This window comes from Pipistrellus kuhlii, unplaced genomic scaffold (genome assembly GCF_014108245.1).
Source record: "Pipistrellus kuhlii isolate mPipKuh1 unplaced genomic scaffold, mPipKuh1.p scaffold_m20_p_5, whole genome shotgun sequence".
NCBI lineage: Eukaryota > Metazoa > Chordata > Mammalia > Chiroptera > Vespertilionidae > Pipistrellus > Pipistrellus kuhlii.
The window spans coordinates 32,180,462-32,197,427 of record NW_023425551.1 but is presented as its reverse complement, the minus strand read 5'-3'; the positions used below and the strand labels follow the sequence as shown (position 1 = coordinate 32,197,427).

The 16,966-nt window shown below is 37.6% G+C and overlaps 1 protein-coding gene across 4 annotated transcripts in view; it reads right to left on the bottom strand.

Annotated features, from left to right (window-relative positions):
* Nucleotides 1–16,702, bottom strand: part of PDSS2 (decaprenyl diphosphate synthase subunit 2) — a 177,090-nt gene extending 160,388 nt beyond the window's left edge. Inside the window, exon 1 of one of the 4 annotated variants that reach the window (XM_036413655.2) lies at nucleotides 16,118–16,702. In XM_036413655.2, the coding sequence (XP_036269548.1) occupies nucleotides 16,118–16,410 (293 nt within the window). In that variant the 5' untranslated portion in view covers nucleotides 16,411–16,702. The remainder of the gene's footprint in view (nucleotides 1–16,117) is intronic. The other 3 variants (XM_036413654.2, XM_036413652.2, XM_045573317.1) reach the window with 3 other exon arrangements.
* Between the last annotated feature and the right edge of the window lie 264 nt (nucleotides 16,703–16,966).

Here is a 16,966-nt window from a genome sequence, read left to right as displayed (position 1 = left end):
TTGTTTATTTTTGCTCTGCTGCCTTTGCTTTTGATATCAAATCCAAAAAAATCACTGCCAAGCCAAGGAGTTTATCCTCTATATTTTCTTCTAGGAGTTTTATGTGCAAATCTTTTATCCATTTTAAATTGATTTTTGTGTATTGTGTAAGATAATGGTCCAGTTTCATTCTTTTGCATGTCATTGTCCATTTTTTTTACATCACTATTTATTTAAGAGACTATCCTTTTCCCACTGTATATTCTTGGCTCCTTCTTATACATTAATTGACCATATATGAATGGGTTTATTTTGAAGCTGTCTATTCTATACTAATAATGGATGTGTTTGTTTTTATGCCAATACCATATGATTTTGATACTGTCATTTAGTAATCTAGTTTAAAATCAGAAAGTGTAATACTTCCAGCTTTGTCTTTCTTTCTCGAGATTACTTAGCTATTTGAGATCTTGTGTTAAATTACTTAGCTATTTAAGATTTTTTGTTCCATTTCTGTGAAAACTGCCGCTTGAATTTTGAAAGGGGTTATAATGAATCTTGTATTTCTCTTCTCACTTTGCTTACAGTGAGTTTTGGTCACAATTAAAAAAAAAAAAAAGGCAAATTAACCAAGGTTTTTGAGTTCAGAATTTTGTATCATAATTTTCAAAAGTTATAATTAAAATCTCCCATGGTTTCACGGTTTATGTTTAAATCTTTGACCAATTTGGTGTTTATCCAAGTATACAATGTCAAGTATGTCCTAACATTTTCTTTCCAGATGGCTAGACAGTTATACCAATACCATTTATTAAATCCATCCTTACTCCTACTGATATAAGGTAATGCTTCTACCATATCCTAAGCTGCTATATTTTCTATCCCATTTCGGAGTTTTCAATTCTGCTCTATCAACTCATATTAACAACACTATTTAATTGAAGCTCTGGCATGTTTTAATATCTAGAGGTCAATTCCTGCCCCCTATTGCTCTTCTTTTTCAAGGTTACTCAGGGTTCAATGTGCACTTTATAGTTAAATTTTCTAGTATTTTAATTGGGATCACTTTAATTTGTATATTAAGTATGGGAAAATTGGCACTTTATGATGCTGAGACTTCTAGTCAAGATCATGGTATGTTTTTCAATATGTTCATATCTGTTCCTTAAGAGTATAAAAAGTAGACTAAGAGGCCAGGTGGGTAAGGTTAGACTCAATCAGAATGTTTCTGGTAACTGAGGATTTGAAAGGGATAAGTTGAAGAGAGAGTAGAGTGATAAGAGGGCATAGCAATAACCAAGCACCTGGATAAGCCTGCCACAGAGGCAAAGAGAAATGGCTATAAAGTCAGAAGAAAATCAAGTAAACAGTGTTTTTCAAGAAAAAAGAAACTGTCAGTAATACAATTAGAACAAAGTCTAAAATAAATCCGTTAGATTCAGTGATATAGAAGTCATTAGAAATCTTATATCTATCTGGGAGAGAGAATTATAAGTCTGGAAACCAAGGTAGGATTTACATCCTAGTATCGCCAACTATAACTATTTTGCTCTAATTTGATCCTAAAAGGCTCTTCCTGAAGGTAAAAATGCCACTAAATTCAGACTATAAATGTACAGTTATTCCTAAAATGAATTTAAACAGTCCTAGAAGGGGCTTCTTGAATAATTCATACAAAGAATGCACAGATCCAGAAAATACTGCCAAGAGGAGGAAATATCAGGAAACAGGGTAGGAAATAACACCTATAGAGCAAAGGGGATGGCAAACATAAAGTAGATTTTCTCCAAAGCAAACTAAGCTATAGCTTCACAGTAGGATTTGGCTTGGAGTTAGCCCCTGCTAACAACATTCTCAAGCACAGCCGGAGATCCAGATAAAATAGGTGGCTGACTACATAGGACACACAAGACAAGCTCTGGCTGCTCAGAAATACTTCCATCTGCATCTTGTCAAAGAAACCACTCTCTCCCTCCCTCAACCTGATCCCAAAATCCTAATTGTGGTTTCTCTTTTAGGTTAATGCCAACAGAAGCATTCAGATTTCCCTAATTGGAAAGTAAGGCTTAGAATTATTCCTAATTCTTTCCTAACCTTCAGACAGGGTATCGTACAGGATCTATAGCTTGGAGGGTCTAAAAATGGAGGAGTCAATAAAATGTAACAATGCCTTGAGCAGATCTAAATTGGGACTGAATTCTTCAGAACAGAAATTAGGTGAGTCTTTTAAATTCACCTAAACTAATCTGCAAGGCAAAACCAATCTCCAATGTAGGAAATATACACAGACCAATATCTTTCTTCTATTTTAACACAAATTTAGACCAAGAAAGGAAATAAAAAGTTATACCATGATTATATATTCGTTGTGAAAGCATTATTCCAAAGCACTCGTGAGGTTTCTTATAGGTGTAAGGTTCTTTTTAAAAAATATATATTTTATTGATTTTTCCACAGAGAGGAAGGCAGAGGAGGGATAGAGAGCTAGAAACGTTGATGAGAGAGAAACATAGACCAGTGCCTCCTGCACACAACCCACTGGGGATGTGCCTGCAATCAATGTACATGCCCTTGACAGGAATCGAACCTGGGGCCCTTCAGTCCGAAGACCTCTATCCACTGAGCTAAACCGGTTTCAGCTAGGCGTAAGATTCTTATTCATAAAAAAAGAATACTCTCAGGTAAGGATTTTTATCCTCTTTGATTGCAGGATAGGTAGATTCAACTAAAATTATTAAAGTAGAGAGAGAAAAAAAAAAAAGGGTATCTGAAATAGAGAAGTCAATTATCACCGTCTTATTATAACTATATCAAATAGTATAAACTTCTTTAAGTTATGCTACACTGTTTGGTACCCCTCACACTATAAATAGTGATATTCAGAAAGATTGTGGTCAACTGAGGAAATGTAAAGCTAAATTATTCTTTGGAACTAGTACCATAGGTTGTTCACTCTGCAGTTGCCTTATGGTAGAATTATAAGAAGGTATTATATCAGAGAACTGCATTATTTGGCAAAATTTACTCCCTGAAAGCAATTCTCTGCACAAAGTTGTTAAAAAAAAAAAAAAAAAAAAAAAAGGCAACAGGGGCCGACTGTTGTTTCAGTTTAATTTGCATGTCTCCTTTTTGGAACCAGTGGGAAGTAAAAGAGGACATTAAAGGATGTGGTGGATATTCTAGGGGGCAAAGTTTTATTTTTATAGTATTAGTAAGCACAGGATCCCACCAACTTATAGCAGGCAGGGTGGGAGCACAGGAGCCATGAAATGGGAAATAAACAGGAAAGAAGCCCGGCACAAGCATTTGAGGGTAATAAATATGAGAGCAATCTAGAAGATGAATGGTTCATATTGTTTAAGATTACAAACTGATTATTCCTCTAAGTGCAAAGGCTATTCAATAAGTCATATCCGGGTTGATTTGTTAGCACGGTACTTTCACCAGACAATAAATTAGAATGCAATTAAAGTCCATTCTGTCTGTTTATCATGGACTAAGACAGCTGACCATCATCCTCAATTATCTGGACGAACACACAGCATGACAGCACACTGAAGAAACCTTCCAGCGAAGGGCAATAAACATCTTAGGAAGGCACTGAAATTGCTAGATTTCTTTTCTAGTCCCTTTTTAAATGTTTCTAATTTTGATAAAGTATGTAAACAGAACCACATTAATATAGTACTTGCTTCAGTATAGTAAGTCATACAGTAAGTCTGTTCCTCTAAGTCCCCAAACTTCTAAGCTTGTCAGCAGTCGGCTAAGGGCAGTGACTAAATCATAAAGAAAACAGAACTGAATATTTACTGCATATCTCTGTAAAGTGGAAAAACTTAAGCATAGAGAAAATAGATAAATCATACAGGCCAAAGATACAAACACTTTAAATTTCAAAACACATGTTTAAAAGAAAACATCTGTAGAATATAATTGAATTTCATTACACAAAGATCTCATAAGGATTAACAAAGAACTCATAATGAGAAATAAACAAATATACAGAGAAACTAATAAAAACATACAAATTTTTTCAAGTAAATTAAATTAAAACCAAAGTAACATTTTTTCACCTAATTGGTAAAAACTACTTTTTAAAAATGACAACAACCAATATTGGCAAAGACATAGTGATACTAGTAATTTCATACATTGCTGATTGTCTTATAATAAATTGATTATAATCTTCCAAAAATACAGTTTGGCAATTTGAATTAAACACTATAAAATGTTCATAGTGTTTAGCTCAGTACTCTTACATCATGGACTCCATCTAATAAACAAAAATATTAGTCACAGCTTGATCTATCAATAAGAATCTGAAATAACATAAAATCCGACAATAGGGTAAAAACAACATAAAATATGGTATGATAATGGGTGAAATATTATGTGGCTATTTAAAATGATGGTTATGAAGACTAAGTATAGGATACAAAACTGTGTATGGAAGATGATCATATAAAAATATACATATTATGGAAGATTAGCAAGGCAAATAGCAAAGTGATAATTATTTTAATCAGGTATGGTAGGCTGTCCAATTGTACCCCGTACCCCGCTGCCTCCCAAAGATGTCCAGATCTCCCTAGAACCTGTGGATGTTACTTTACTTGGCAAAAGGAACTCTGCAGATGTCAGTAAGTTCAGGATCTTGAGATAGAAAGATTACCTGGATGGGCCTAATATAATCACAAAGGTCCTTAAAAAAGGAAATCAGATGAATCAGGGTCAGAAAGGAGATGTGACAACAGAAGCAGAGATTGGAGTGACGTGTAGCCTCAGAAGTCGGAAAAGGCAAGGAATGGATTCCCCTAGAGCAGTGTTTCCCAAACTTTTGACATATGTGTACCCCTTCTATAATTTTCATAACGCTGAGTACCCATCGTACTCATGAGGATGTAGATTAGGCGCAGCTAAGCACGGAGCAGTGCATACCCCCACCAAACTCAGGTGCAACTCGTACCCCTGGGGGTACACGTAACACACTTTGGAAACACTGCAGAGCTTCAAGAAGGAAGTCAGCTCTGCCAATACCTTAATTTTATCCCCATTTTAGACTTCTGACCTCAAGAAAAGTAAGATGATAAACTTGTGCTGTTTGAAGCCACTAAGTTTGAGTAATTTGTTATAATAATAGCAATAGGAAGCTAATATAAATTATAAGACTGCCCTTTCTAAATTTTCTGTAATGTATATATTATTTCTAATGATACATTCTAATTCTAATATACAAATTTAGCTAAAATTTAATTTTTGAGGTAAAAATATACTCTGCTGCAGTGGTTCTCAACCCTTGTTGCATATTAGTATTAAGTAATCAGCTTTAAGAAAAAGAAAGAATACCAATGCCATGTTTCCTCCCCATTCCCAGAGATTCTGGTTTAATATTGCTAGGCTCAAGCATCAGTACTTTTTAAAGGCCCTACATGCTAATGTGCAGCCAAGGTTGAGAATCACTGCTCTAGTATGTCAGCTCATAACTGACAAGACTCCCTAATCCAAAGCAGGAATATCTGTCAACCTAAAACTACATTTCTTTCAAGAATTCTGCAAATAAACATACTCAGCAATGGTTTGTCTTAGCTTAAATTTAGGACTGGGAGCTGTGTCCTAATTTAACTGACAGTGCCAAAGAAAGAGAAAAAATAAAACCCCTTCCTCTACTTCATCTGTATTTCTCATCTGTGGAGTTCAAAGGACTCCTCAGTACAGTACTCCAAGAAAAAGATTCTTATTTGCTGCTACCCCAAGTCCCTATAGTTAAATTAGAATAATTCACAAGAAGAACCATGTATGCTTCCTACACTTTTTCTGCTGACAACTGACTTTATAAGATTACTAAAACTATGTAAGATCTTTAGTCTTTGGATTGTTACGGGATGTTTTAGAAATGTGTAGACTAGCCAAGAGAAGGACTCTGTCAACGTCCTTTGGGAGAGACAAAATGGTGGCGGAACAGCCTGACGTGTCCTGAGCCTTGTCCCAGAGCAAATAGAATGAGCAGCTGAAATGAATAATATCCAACCCGAATTGGCAAAGTCATCTGATACTCATTCTTTAAAGTCATATATTCCAGGTATCAAGCTCATACATTAAAAACAAAACACACACAGACTTTAGTATGTTTGTGAGTAAATGTATAACAAAGTTTTCAAATATGAAATTCTCGCTAAGAAAATTACTGACAAAGTCTTATGTATCTCTTGGTCAACTCACAGCATCACCTCACATTCTTTCAGCAGCAAAATCCACATATGAGAAACATCATTGTCAACCAAGTGTGTCCAAAGGATGATTTCCATAGCAACCATAACCCTTTCATCCACATGTAGTATATAAGGCATAAGACTTAATACTACATGCACACAACGTGTTGGTATTATGTAGTCCAGACTGTGGTTGCTGTAGAAATCTAACCCCAAGTCCCTCACAACAGTGAATAAAATGAAAACAACAGAAGGGTCCTTGACTACTTAGCCATCTATTCCTTTGCTTTAAAGCAGGACAATGCCATTTTAAATACTGTACCCTGTTTTCCCGAAAATAAGACAGTGTCTTATATTAATTTTTTGCTCCCAAAGATGCGCTAGGTCTTGTTTTCAGGGGATGTCTTATTTTTCCATGAGGAAGAATACAGTACACATTTATTGTTAAATGAAAATAAAGGAAATTTATTACCTCTATATGGTACGGTAGTACGGTAGTTATCAACACAAACCAGACAAACTGTGAATCCTACAGTATTAAGAATTTACTCATTTATTCAATGACAATCATGTCATCATCTTCTGAAACATCATCATAACAATCCAATTCCTGAATTTCCTGGTGAATTTCTTGTGACTCCATTTCTTTCAGAATCAGTGAACCAAATCTCTCATGTTTAGCAATAGCACTGTCATTTTTAAATGAGTACTTCTTGTCAAGGTAGCCTGCTCGCAGTGCATTTGCAATGCAACTGCCAGTGATTTTCTCCCATGAATTCTTCACCCAAAGTCACAACTTCTTGCAGTTTAGGTTTCACAAAGTTTCCACGCTGATTTCTCTCCATTCTATTTGCAATGTAGTCATTAATTTCCATGCGCAAATTGTCTTTGAATGGCTTGTTTATTGCAATATCAAGAGTCTGGAGGTGGGCCTTATTTTAGGGGGGACGCCTTATATTTCACTCAGAAGGAAATCTGTAAGTAGGTCTTATTTTCGGAAGATGTCTTATTTTTGGGGAAACATGGTATAATAGTTTTACATTGATACCACTAAAGGAACATTTTCTACAAATATAATTTTAAATGATATCTTATCTCTGTTTAACATTAGGATCAACATCCTATTCCCTAAAAAATTCTCCCTTCCACTCTGTGCTCAGTTTGAGTTTCAAAAGCTCACCCAAAGAGAATACTGTCATCTTCTGGGCTCAGTCAAAGCTAGTCCCACACACAGGTAAGCTGGAGAGGGGCCAGGTTTTGCTATTATCACTACCAGAAGTATGACAGACACAGACAAGGTTATTCTAAAACAATTCTGCAAAAGTAGGAGGAATCACTTTATGTGACATTAGGTCTTACTATTTAGCCTTTGTAATCAAGACAGTGTGGTACTGGCAGAACAGAAACATAGATCAATGGAACAAGAACCCAGAAATGGATCAATACAAATACACCAATAAGTATTGACAAGGGTACAAAATCAGTTCAATGGAGGAAAGAGAGTGTTTTTTAACAGACTATGCTGAAACAACTGGATATCCATAGGCCAAAAATAATGAACCTTGACTGAAAACTATGCTATAGCCTTAGGCAGTTGCTCAGTGCTTAGAGAGTTGGCTCACAGACCAAAGGGTATTGGGTTGAATTTCCAGACAAGGGGACATATCTGGATTGCAGGTTTGGGTGAGTTCAGGAGACAACCAATAGATGTCTAAGTCCAAGTGGTAGAAGGTAACTGCCAGAAGCAAAGTGGCCATGGTGATTCTAACAGGCAGCAAGGTGGGTATGGTATGAGGATATTAGGTCATCTCAGGCTTTGTTGTGATAGGCAAAAATCCATGTCTATATTTAATTACTCAGATCCAAGAATTCAAGTCAATAGGCATTCCACTAAGATATGTTTTGATTTAAATAACCAAAAACAAACAGCTCCAGGTCTAGTGAACAGAGACCTATCTGAGACACTACAGTAGAGATCACCCAAATCTGATACCCACGGTTCTCGAATGAAGGAGGCCAAATTCCTTGTGAAAGATTTTTTTCACAACAGTTTAAGCAATAAGAAGTGTACTTCTTCCTTATGTAAAAGAGGTCTGGCGATGGGGTAATCCAGAACTGTATTGAAACTCCACAGTAATACTGTTTCTTCATTCTCTCTGGACTATCATCCGTAGGTTGTAGCACTCAACTTCATGGTCAGAATGCTTCTTGAACCTCAGACAGCACAACAGCATTCAAAGCAGCAGATTAAAAGAATGAACAAAAAATGGTAGGCCCCTTCCTTTAGGATAGTTTCCAGAAATTCCATATACTTCCACTAACATCTTTTTGGCCAGAAATTAGTCAGTGTCACACTTCTTTTCCAAGATGGAAAAAGATCATGAAAGTTAAAAAAGGCAACCATCAGTCTCTACCACGCTGTGCCAATAGTTTTCGGTGTTTCCTCTGCCTTGCTAATTACTGTGCCTATACAAGTATAATGGTAGTGGGAGATTTTACCACTTAGCCCACAGGTTGAAGAATATAAAAACTGGATCACACTAAAATTAAAAACAGATCAAATATCATTCTCAAGTTCTAGACTTGATAATGAGTTATCTCTTTGAAGAAGTGGTATGTTTTTAGTATAAGTGATTAATTACATTATTTCAGATGGGGACATCTTTAAAAATGTCTGTACAGTAAGAAAGTGGGGAAGGGGACAGTAAATTCAAGGAAGGGGTGTCCTGCCCAGAATCTGTTCTCATTCTATCCCATAATATTTCATCACTTTCACTGTTGTGTCCAATGACTCAGGCAGAACCAATCATATTATACCATTTGCCATTAAAGGAACTGATCTAAATTAGGTACAAGTCAAAACAAAGGCCAAATAGACTCTCTAGCAGGAATTTGGGCCTGGAAGAGCCATATAAGAATGAAATGTGGTCCAAGCCAAAATTCCCTGACAATGGTGTTATATGCTAGTGGAACTGTCTATAAATTTCTGCTACTAATATCTGTTAGCTTCCCCAGTTCCCATTCTTCTTAAAGCCTGATTTTTTAATTCCCCCTTTAAAACTATGATCTACTGTATCCTTCCAATAAATTTCCTACTTTTGCTTAAATAATCCAAAGTCAATTTCTGTGTTTCCCACCAAATAACCCTGATATAATTCTATACCCCAACCCTAAGAGATCATCAACCCCTATGGCTTTAAATCTCATCTTCCAACCCTAGTTCTGGTGTCTACCTCCCTTAGAGCACTTGACCCATTCCTAACTGCTTTTTTGGACATCTCCACATGCTACAAACACTTCAAGTTCAACAAATCTACAACATTCCCTCTTACTCTCAGGACCCAAACATGCTTCTTTTCCTATGCCCTCTATCAGTTAATAGTATCTCATTATAGTACTCATATATACCCAGCAAATTTTAAATGTTATCTTACCTAAGTCTCAAAATTACCTACTCCTCTCAACTCTTTGAAAGTGTACTTTGAATCCATATTTCACTTCATCTTCATCACCACTGCCTATCCCAAGAACATCTACTCAATGTTCAATATTCAACTGAAGTCATCTCATTGAGACTTGCTGCTTGTATTTCAAGCTGTCTATACTCCAATAATTTAGGTTATATATTTTATTCAGTTTTCTATTTGCTTACCATGGAAGGCAAGTCTAGCATTAGATACTGTATTTTGGCATAAGTAGACATTTCCAACCTATCTTTTTTTACCTCATTACACCCATGTTCAGCCCATACAAAATGACTACTTCCCTATACTGCACTAAGCAATTCCTTACATCTTACATCCTTTTCCTGCCGGGGCCATTTCCTTCTCATCCAACATGGCACAACTCTTATGTCACCTCATTTCTGAAAGTCTTCAATTTTCTCTAAAGAGAGACTTTTCTCTCCCTTTCTGTCTCTACAGCATATTGTTCATGCATACTGCAGCATGCATACTCAAGATATTCTATTTGTATGCCTCCCCACTAAAATAAATGTTTAATTATAATGATGTTTGAGAACAACTGGATACTTTCTACATGTCAGGTACTATCTAAGCACCTTACTTATATTTGCCCATGTAATCCTCACAAGACCCTAAGATATAGGACACAGAGAGGTTAAGTAAATTGCCGGATATCACAGAGCTTGGTAGTGGTACAACCAGGATATGAAATAAACAGTCTTATTCCAGAACTCATGCTCACTATACTGTCTTTCATGAATTCCTGAAGGGCAGCAACTATGTCTTATTCTTGTTTGTACACCCCGTGCCCAGAGCACCTCAAATATTTGTGGAATGAATTAAAATTTATAACTTTCTCTTAGTCATCCAAGAAAAAGTTCTTCATAAGTAACGTAGGTTTTCCATCAATAATTACATAACTGAATCTAGAAAGGGTCTTTCATAAACATGGGAAGCTAAAATTAAATTTCTAATAAGAAATTCAAAGAACTCTGGAGAATTTTACCATACAGAAAAGACTAGTAAGGTTTTTTAGGTAAATGTAGTGAACTCAGGAACAAAAAGTCTTTACCAAGGAATCAATACCTTCTAAGAGAGAGACTAAATGTCATAATCTGTGCCCAGAAAATGCATACTAAATTAATCCATCTATCTAAATCTGAAATAGAGATCAGTGTTTTGAAGGCAAAGTAAAAGGAGGTATTTAAACAAAAATTTAATCCTACGGGCCAACTCTGTCCAGAGTAATCATTAAAACAAAGCCACACTGCTCAATAAAATCATCTGTTTAAACAACAAATATTTAACCAATTCTATATAAAAATTATTAGTCATCAACTTTAAAACAATTAAGTGTCCTTCATATAATTATTAAAAAGCATTAAGTTCTTTTTTTTTTAAATCCTCACCTGGGGATATTTTTTCCATTGATATTAAGAGAGAGTGTGGAAGGGAGGGGGAAGAGGAAAAAGAGAGAGAGAAACATCTATGTGGTTGCCTCTTTCACATGCCCTGACTGGAGCTGGGGATCTAACCTGCACCCAGGTATGGACCCTTGACTGGGAATTGAACCAGAGACCCTCCAGTCCACAGGCCAACACTCTAACCATGCTGGGCAAGGCAAGCATTAAATTCTTTTTTTTTTTTATTTTAATATATTTTATTGATTTTTTTTTTTTTACAGAGAGGAAGGGAGAGAGATAGCTAGAAACATCTATGAGAGAGATACATCGATCAGCTGCCTCCTGCACACCCCCTAGTGGGGATGTGCCCACAACCAAGGTACATGCCCTTGACCGGAATGGAACCAGGACCCTTCAGTCCGCAGGCTGACGCTCTATCCACTGAGCCAAACTGGTTTCAGCCAAGCATTAAGTTCTTGACAATAGATAGTATATGAAGTGAAGTTATAAAAGCTAAAAGTAGTTAAAACTAAATTTATACAGAAATTTAAGTGATTAGAAATAAAAAATATATATTTTGCGCAAGTACATTTAATTAGCAAGGGAGTAATGAACCACAAGGTGTAAGTTGTACTGGGAAGAATCAGCGGTTGATGCACTGTCACACTCTTCAGCTTCTCCCACATTACCAATTTACGTCACATAGCTGGGCTTCTACTGCATCCTACATATTCCTGTCCCATCTGAACAGGCCAACAATCCCTCACCCAAAGTTTCTGAAACAAAACATCTTTCCAAATTTTAAAAAATTTATTAAATATATATATATATATATATATATATATATATATATATATATATATATATATATATTTTTTTTTTTATTTTTTTTTTTTTTTTATTTATTTATTTTTTTTTTTAAGAGAGAGGGAGAGGGAGAAAGAGATAGAAACAACAGTGATGAAAGAGAATCATTGATAGGCTGTCTCCTATACATCCCCTACTGGGGATCAAGCCTTCAATCTTGGCATGTGCCCTGACTGGGACTCAAACCGTGATCTCCTGGTTCATGGGTTGACGCTCAACCATTGACCCACACTGGCCAGACTAAACTTCTTTTATTTTAGGAAGGTGCATTTAAACCCAGCACTCTCGCAGAATATGGGGCAGTAACCTGTAATCAAATACATTAGTATTTCTGCAGCAAAATGCAAGGATATTCACATTAAGTGGAATAAAGAAAGGCTATAAATAATCATCAGTTTGGATCAGGTTTTTGAGTCTGAAAAAACAATGTCTTCTGAGCTTTTAGGAATTTTAAATAGTAGGAAAAGGACTATAGAGTTGTATAATCATATTGCATTCAATCTGCTCACTTCCTCCTTGAGAAGTGACAATGGCTTCCTTACTTGCCACATTCAGTTATGACACTAACTTCTACACTAGTCTAGAATTGGCAATCATTTAGTCAATCTCCTTACTTTATTGCTTAGAATAACTTCCTAGGGTCACAGTGGTCCTTACTGACAGAGATGAAATTAAACCATACAGGTTTCCTGTCTCCCAGGTTTACTTTGAATTGAGAAAGAAAACAATGAATGAATTGTTTTTCTCATTCATTCATTGTTTTCTTTCTCAATTCAAAGTGATTTTTTTAGCTTTCCAAAATAATGAAATAATTTCACAGAAAATTGCAAAAACAGTATAAGAAAGTCCTGTGTCCTTCATCCAGCTTCTACCAATATATACTGTAGTACAATATTAAAACAAAAAATAATAATAATAATAATAACATAGGTATATTAGTGTTAGCAAAACTACAAAGCTTATTCCATTTTCATTATTTTATTAAACTGCATTTATTTGTATGTGAAGGCATATACAAGTCTATGCAACTTTATCCTATGTACAGATTTATGTAACCGCCATCTCAATCAAGGTATCAAACTGTAAATATTTCTCTTTTCGGAGTCCAGCACAGCTAGAGAGTGGTCCAGTTCCTGAGTAGAGGCTGCTGGGGATTGAGCAAATGAAAGAAAGAGACAGACACAGAGATGGAAGAAAAAAACTGGGGCCTGGTGGGACCACTGTCCTCTGAAGGACAGACAGGGACCCAGAGCCAAAATAGCGTGTTTATTTTATAGAGCAAAAACCAGGAAGTTTTACTAAAGGTCAAGACAAAGAAGATTATGCACATTCTTGGGTGGGCCCGAATCGTATTCATTCCTGGTGCTTGGCTGGATTTAGATAACGAAACCCACCCCATGGTGCCTGGGCTGAAAGTCAATCTGACACTTAACTAGATAAACTGGAACTCTCAGAATATACAAATTAATAAGGCTCTTTTTAGCTCTACTGTTTTCACTTCAATGCTTTATTAGAGAGACTACAATATGCACAATGTAATATACAAGTACAACTTCCAACGCTAATACTATCACTTGCATCACACACACATAGGCACACACAGAAACTCATGACTTGATTAGCAAAAATTAAGAAACCTCATAGTTCTAGTGTTGTGAGAACATGGAGTAACCTGAGTTCAGACATTGCTCATGAGAGTGTAAACTGGTACAACCACTCTAGAAAACAATTTGGTATTATCTACTATAGCTGAACATGTGCATATACTGCTGTATCTGTTCTCTTGAGAAGTACACCAAGAGATATGTGCAAAAATATTCACAGCAGTACTTTCATAAGACCAAAAATGCAAACAACCCAAAAGCTGACTTAAAAAAAAAAAAGACTGTGACATATTCACACAATAGGATTTTAGATACCAGTGAAAAACTAATGAAGTACAGTTAAACTCAACATGGATGAATCTTAGAAACGATGCATTAAAAGAGCAGGTCGTAACAGATTATATGCAATAAACTACCATGTTAATACATTTCAAAAAGAAAAAAAAGTAAACATGTTATTAGTTATGGAAACATTCATGCAATTTTAAAAAGGAAAAATAAACACAAAGTCCAGTATACATAAGGTCAGGCAGATGGACAGGGGAGTAACTCACCATCAACATGATTGGTAAGTTATAGTTCTTAAATTGAGTAATAAACTCTTTAGTTCTATTATTAAGCTTTATAATATGTGTGTGTCTGTGTGTTGAGTGTCTATCATATAGAATCTCTGGAGAACTAACATTCCAGCTATAGGACAAGTTTAGCCCACTCATAAGATGACATTCTTGGTAACTGGGAATGATGCCAAGAAATAAAATCACTCTACTATTGATATTCGGTAACTTTTGTAGCAAGAAATTACAGGTGTCTCAAAAAATTAAAGCAAGGGTGTGGGCAAGGGAAGTGGAGGTGGCTATAGGAAGGCAAGTGAGGGATCCTTGTAGTGATGGAAATGTTCTGCATCTTGACTGTATCAACCTCATGATATCGTACTGTAGTTGTGCAAGATGTTACCACTGGGAAAATCTGCCTACATGGTACATTGGATCTTGACTGCATCTTGACTGTATCAACCTTATGATATCATACTGTAGTTGTGCAAGATGCTACCACTGAGAAAATCTGCCTACATGGTACATTGGATTTCTCTGTATTATTTCTTCCAACTGCAAGTGAATCTACAATTATCTCAAAGTAAAAGATTAATTTAAAAAAAGAAAACATAAAAGTGAACATTTTCATCCAGGGTTTCTCCACCTTAGTACTACTGACATGGTGGGGCACATAATCCTTCAATGTTAGGGATTGGCCTGGGCATTGTCGGGTGTTTAACAGCATCTCTGGCCTCCAACCATTAAATGCCAAAAGTTCCCCAGGGGCACAACTGTCCCATTAGAGGATTACTGTTCTAGTCATAAGAACAAAGAAGAGCTGTGGAAGTGTTCCTCAAGATGGAAGGAGACTAAAGAGACATGGCAACTAAATGCAATATCTGATCTTCACTGGATCCTGTACTGGAGAAGGAAAGAATGCTTTTATAAAGGACATTATTAGGTCAATTAACAAAACTGGAATACCAATGATAAATTAAATAAAAGCACTGTTCAACATTAAATGTGCCTAAATTGATTACTGTGATATAATTATGTCAATAATATTTCTATGCTTAGGAAATGCACAATGAAGTATTTAGGAGTAAAAGACCAGCTTATATAATAAAAGCCTAATATGCAAATTGACCCCTCTCCCGGGAGTTGGGGGGGTGGGCAGGGCTGGCTGGCCAACCACCTGGGGTCCCTCCCTCTGGCTGGATCCATACCATGCATAAATTTGTGTACTGGGCCTCTAGTGATGTATACAGTCTACCATCAAATGATTCAGAAAAAAATATATATATGTATGTGTATGTATATATATTTTATATATATACATATGAATATTTGTACATGTATCATAGGTGAATCTGATTAAAGAGTATACAAGTGTGCTCACTGTACTATTTATATTCTTGCAACTTTTCAACATGTTTGAAATCATTTACAAATAAAAAGGTGGTGTGTTGTTGTTTATTAAGTGGAAGCAAAAGTTGTGGTCCTTAAAATCCTAATGGCAGGTTTCACGGAACTCCAGCATAAGTGATAAAAAAATCCCAAGACTGGATAATGACTACTGACTACATAAATTCTTACTTCAAGCCTGGGGTATTCTCGGAAAGAACTGTCGTCTACCTTCCGCCTATCTCCCCTTTCCCTTCTTTCTAGAGGTGACCTCTTGAATAGTGCAGAATCGAAAAGGAATCCATTCCATTTCTTAAAGACCATTTCTAGCAAATGACTCAGGCTCACATCCCTAACTCACTTCCTCCACTAATCACTGAGGCATCTTCACTCTCCATAATTAAGGAAAAAACGCAAAAAGTGTACACGTATTCCTCAAAAGAAAACCACCTATGCGCTCCACTGAGCAGAGAGAGGAGGAACGTTGAAGTGAGTGGACTAGAGAAGAGACCACGTCCAAAGTCCAGGAGGGCTGAGGAAAGGAAGAGTGAAAAGAGATGGGCGGGGAGCCAGTCTTGGTGAAGCACGAACGGTGTGTCGGTCATTAAAACGGACTCGCGAGTGGGTGCCGGCGGGGGGCGAGTAGCTCACCTGGCTGTGGTAAGCAGCGGGTGCTGAGTGCCCACCAGCTTCCGCACCTGCATAGCGATGTTGCTGAGCTCGTCGCTCAGGAGACAGCGGAGGCTCATGAAGGACGTGGGATAGCCCACGATCTTCTCCGCCTCGGACACCACCTGGTTCCAGTAGGCCGGGGCCTTGGAGGACTGAGCCCGCCAGGAGCCCACCGAGAGGGTGCGGAGGGACGGGGACCACCACAGGCGGCGCGGGGGTCCCGACGCCCGGAGTCGGCGGGGCAAGCGCATCAGCAGTGGCGGAAGGCTCATAGTTTTGAGTCTGGGTCTGCCCGGAGGTAGCGAAGGGAAACTAACCAAGGGGCAGAGGAGGAAGAGGCAGGGACTAGAAGGGATCGGCGACTCTGGGCCCGCACAGGTGCGTGGGTTCCGGAAGCCGTAACCAGCAGCGAACTGGAAAGGCAGCTTTCTGCAGCCCAGTCTAGATTAGGCAATTGCCCTGGCTCAGCACTGCCCCCGGACCGTTGGGGTAGAAACCACGGCGGATACCTAAATGGGGGACGCCATATTTGGAGGCGGGGAATGCGGCCTGTCGTAAAGACGGAGGCGGGCTATTCCGGAGCTGAGGCTGCTCCCTACTTTACGGCACTGCCGTGAAAGCCCTGAGGGGGCGTGGCTCCGGAGGTGGAAGCCTCGGCTCCTCCCATCCCCTGGTTCTGGCCCGGGAATGCCGAGTGTGGCGGGAATGTGGGGCTGTTGCTGCTCCAGTGCCTGGAGTCTAAGCCGAGTGTGGTCATCGGAGCCTTCCCAGCGCCAGCACAGAGTGGGCACACATAAATATTGGTGTCATGAACGTGGGTCTTTTTTC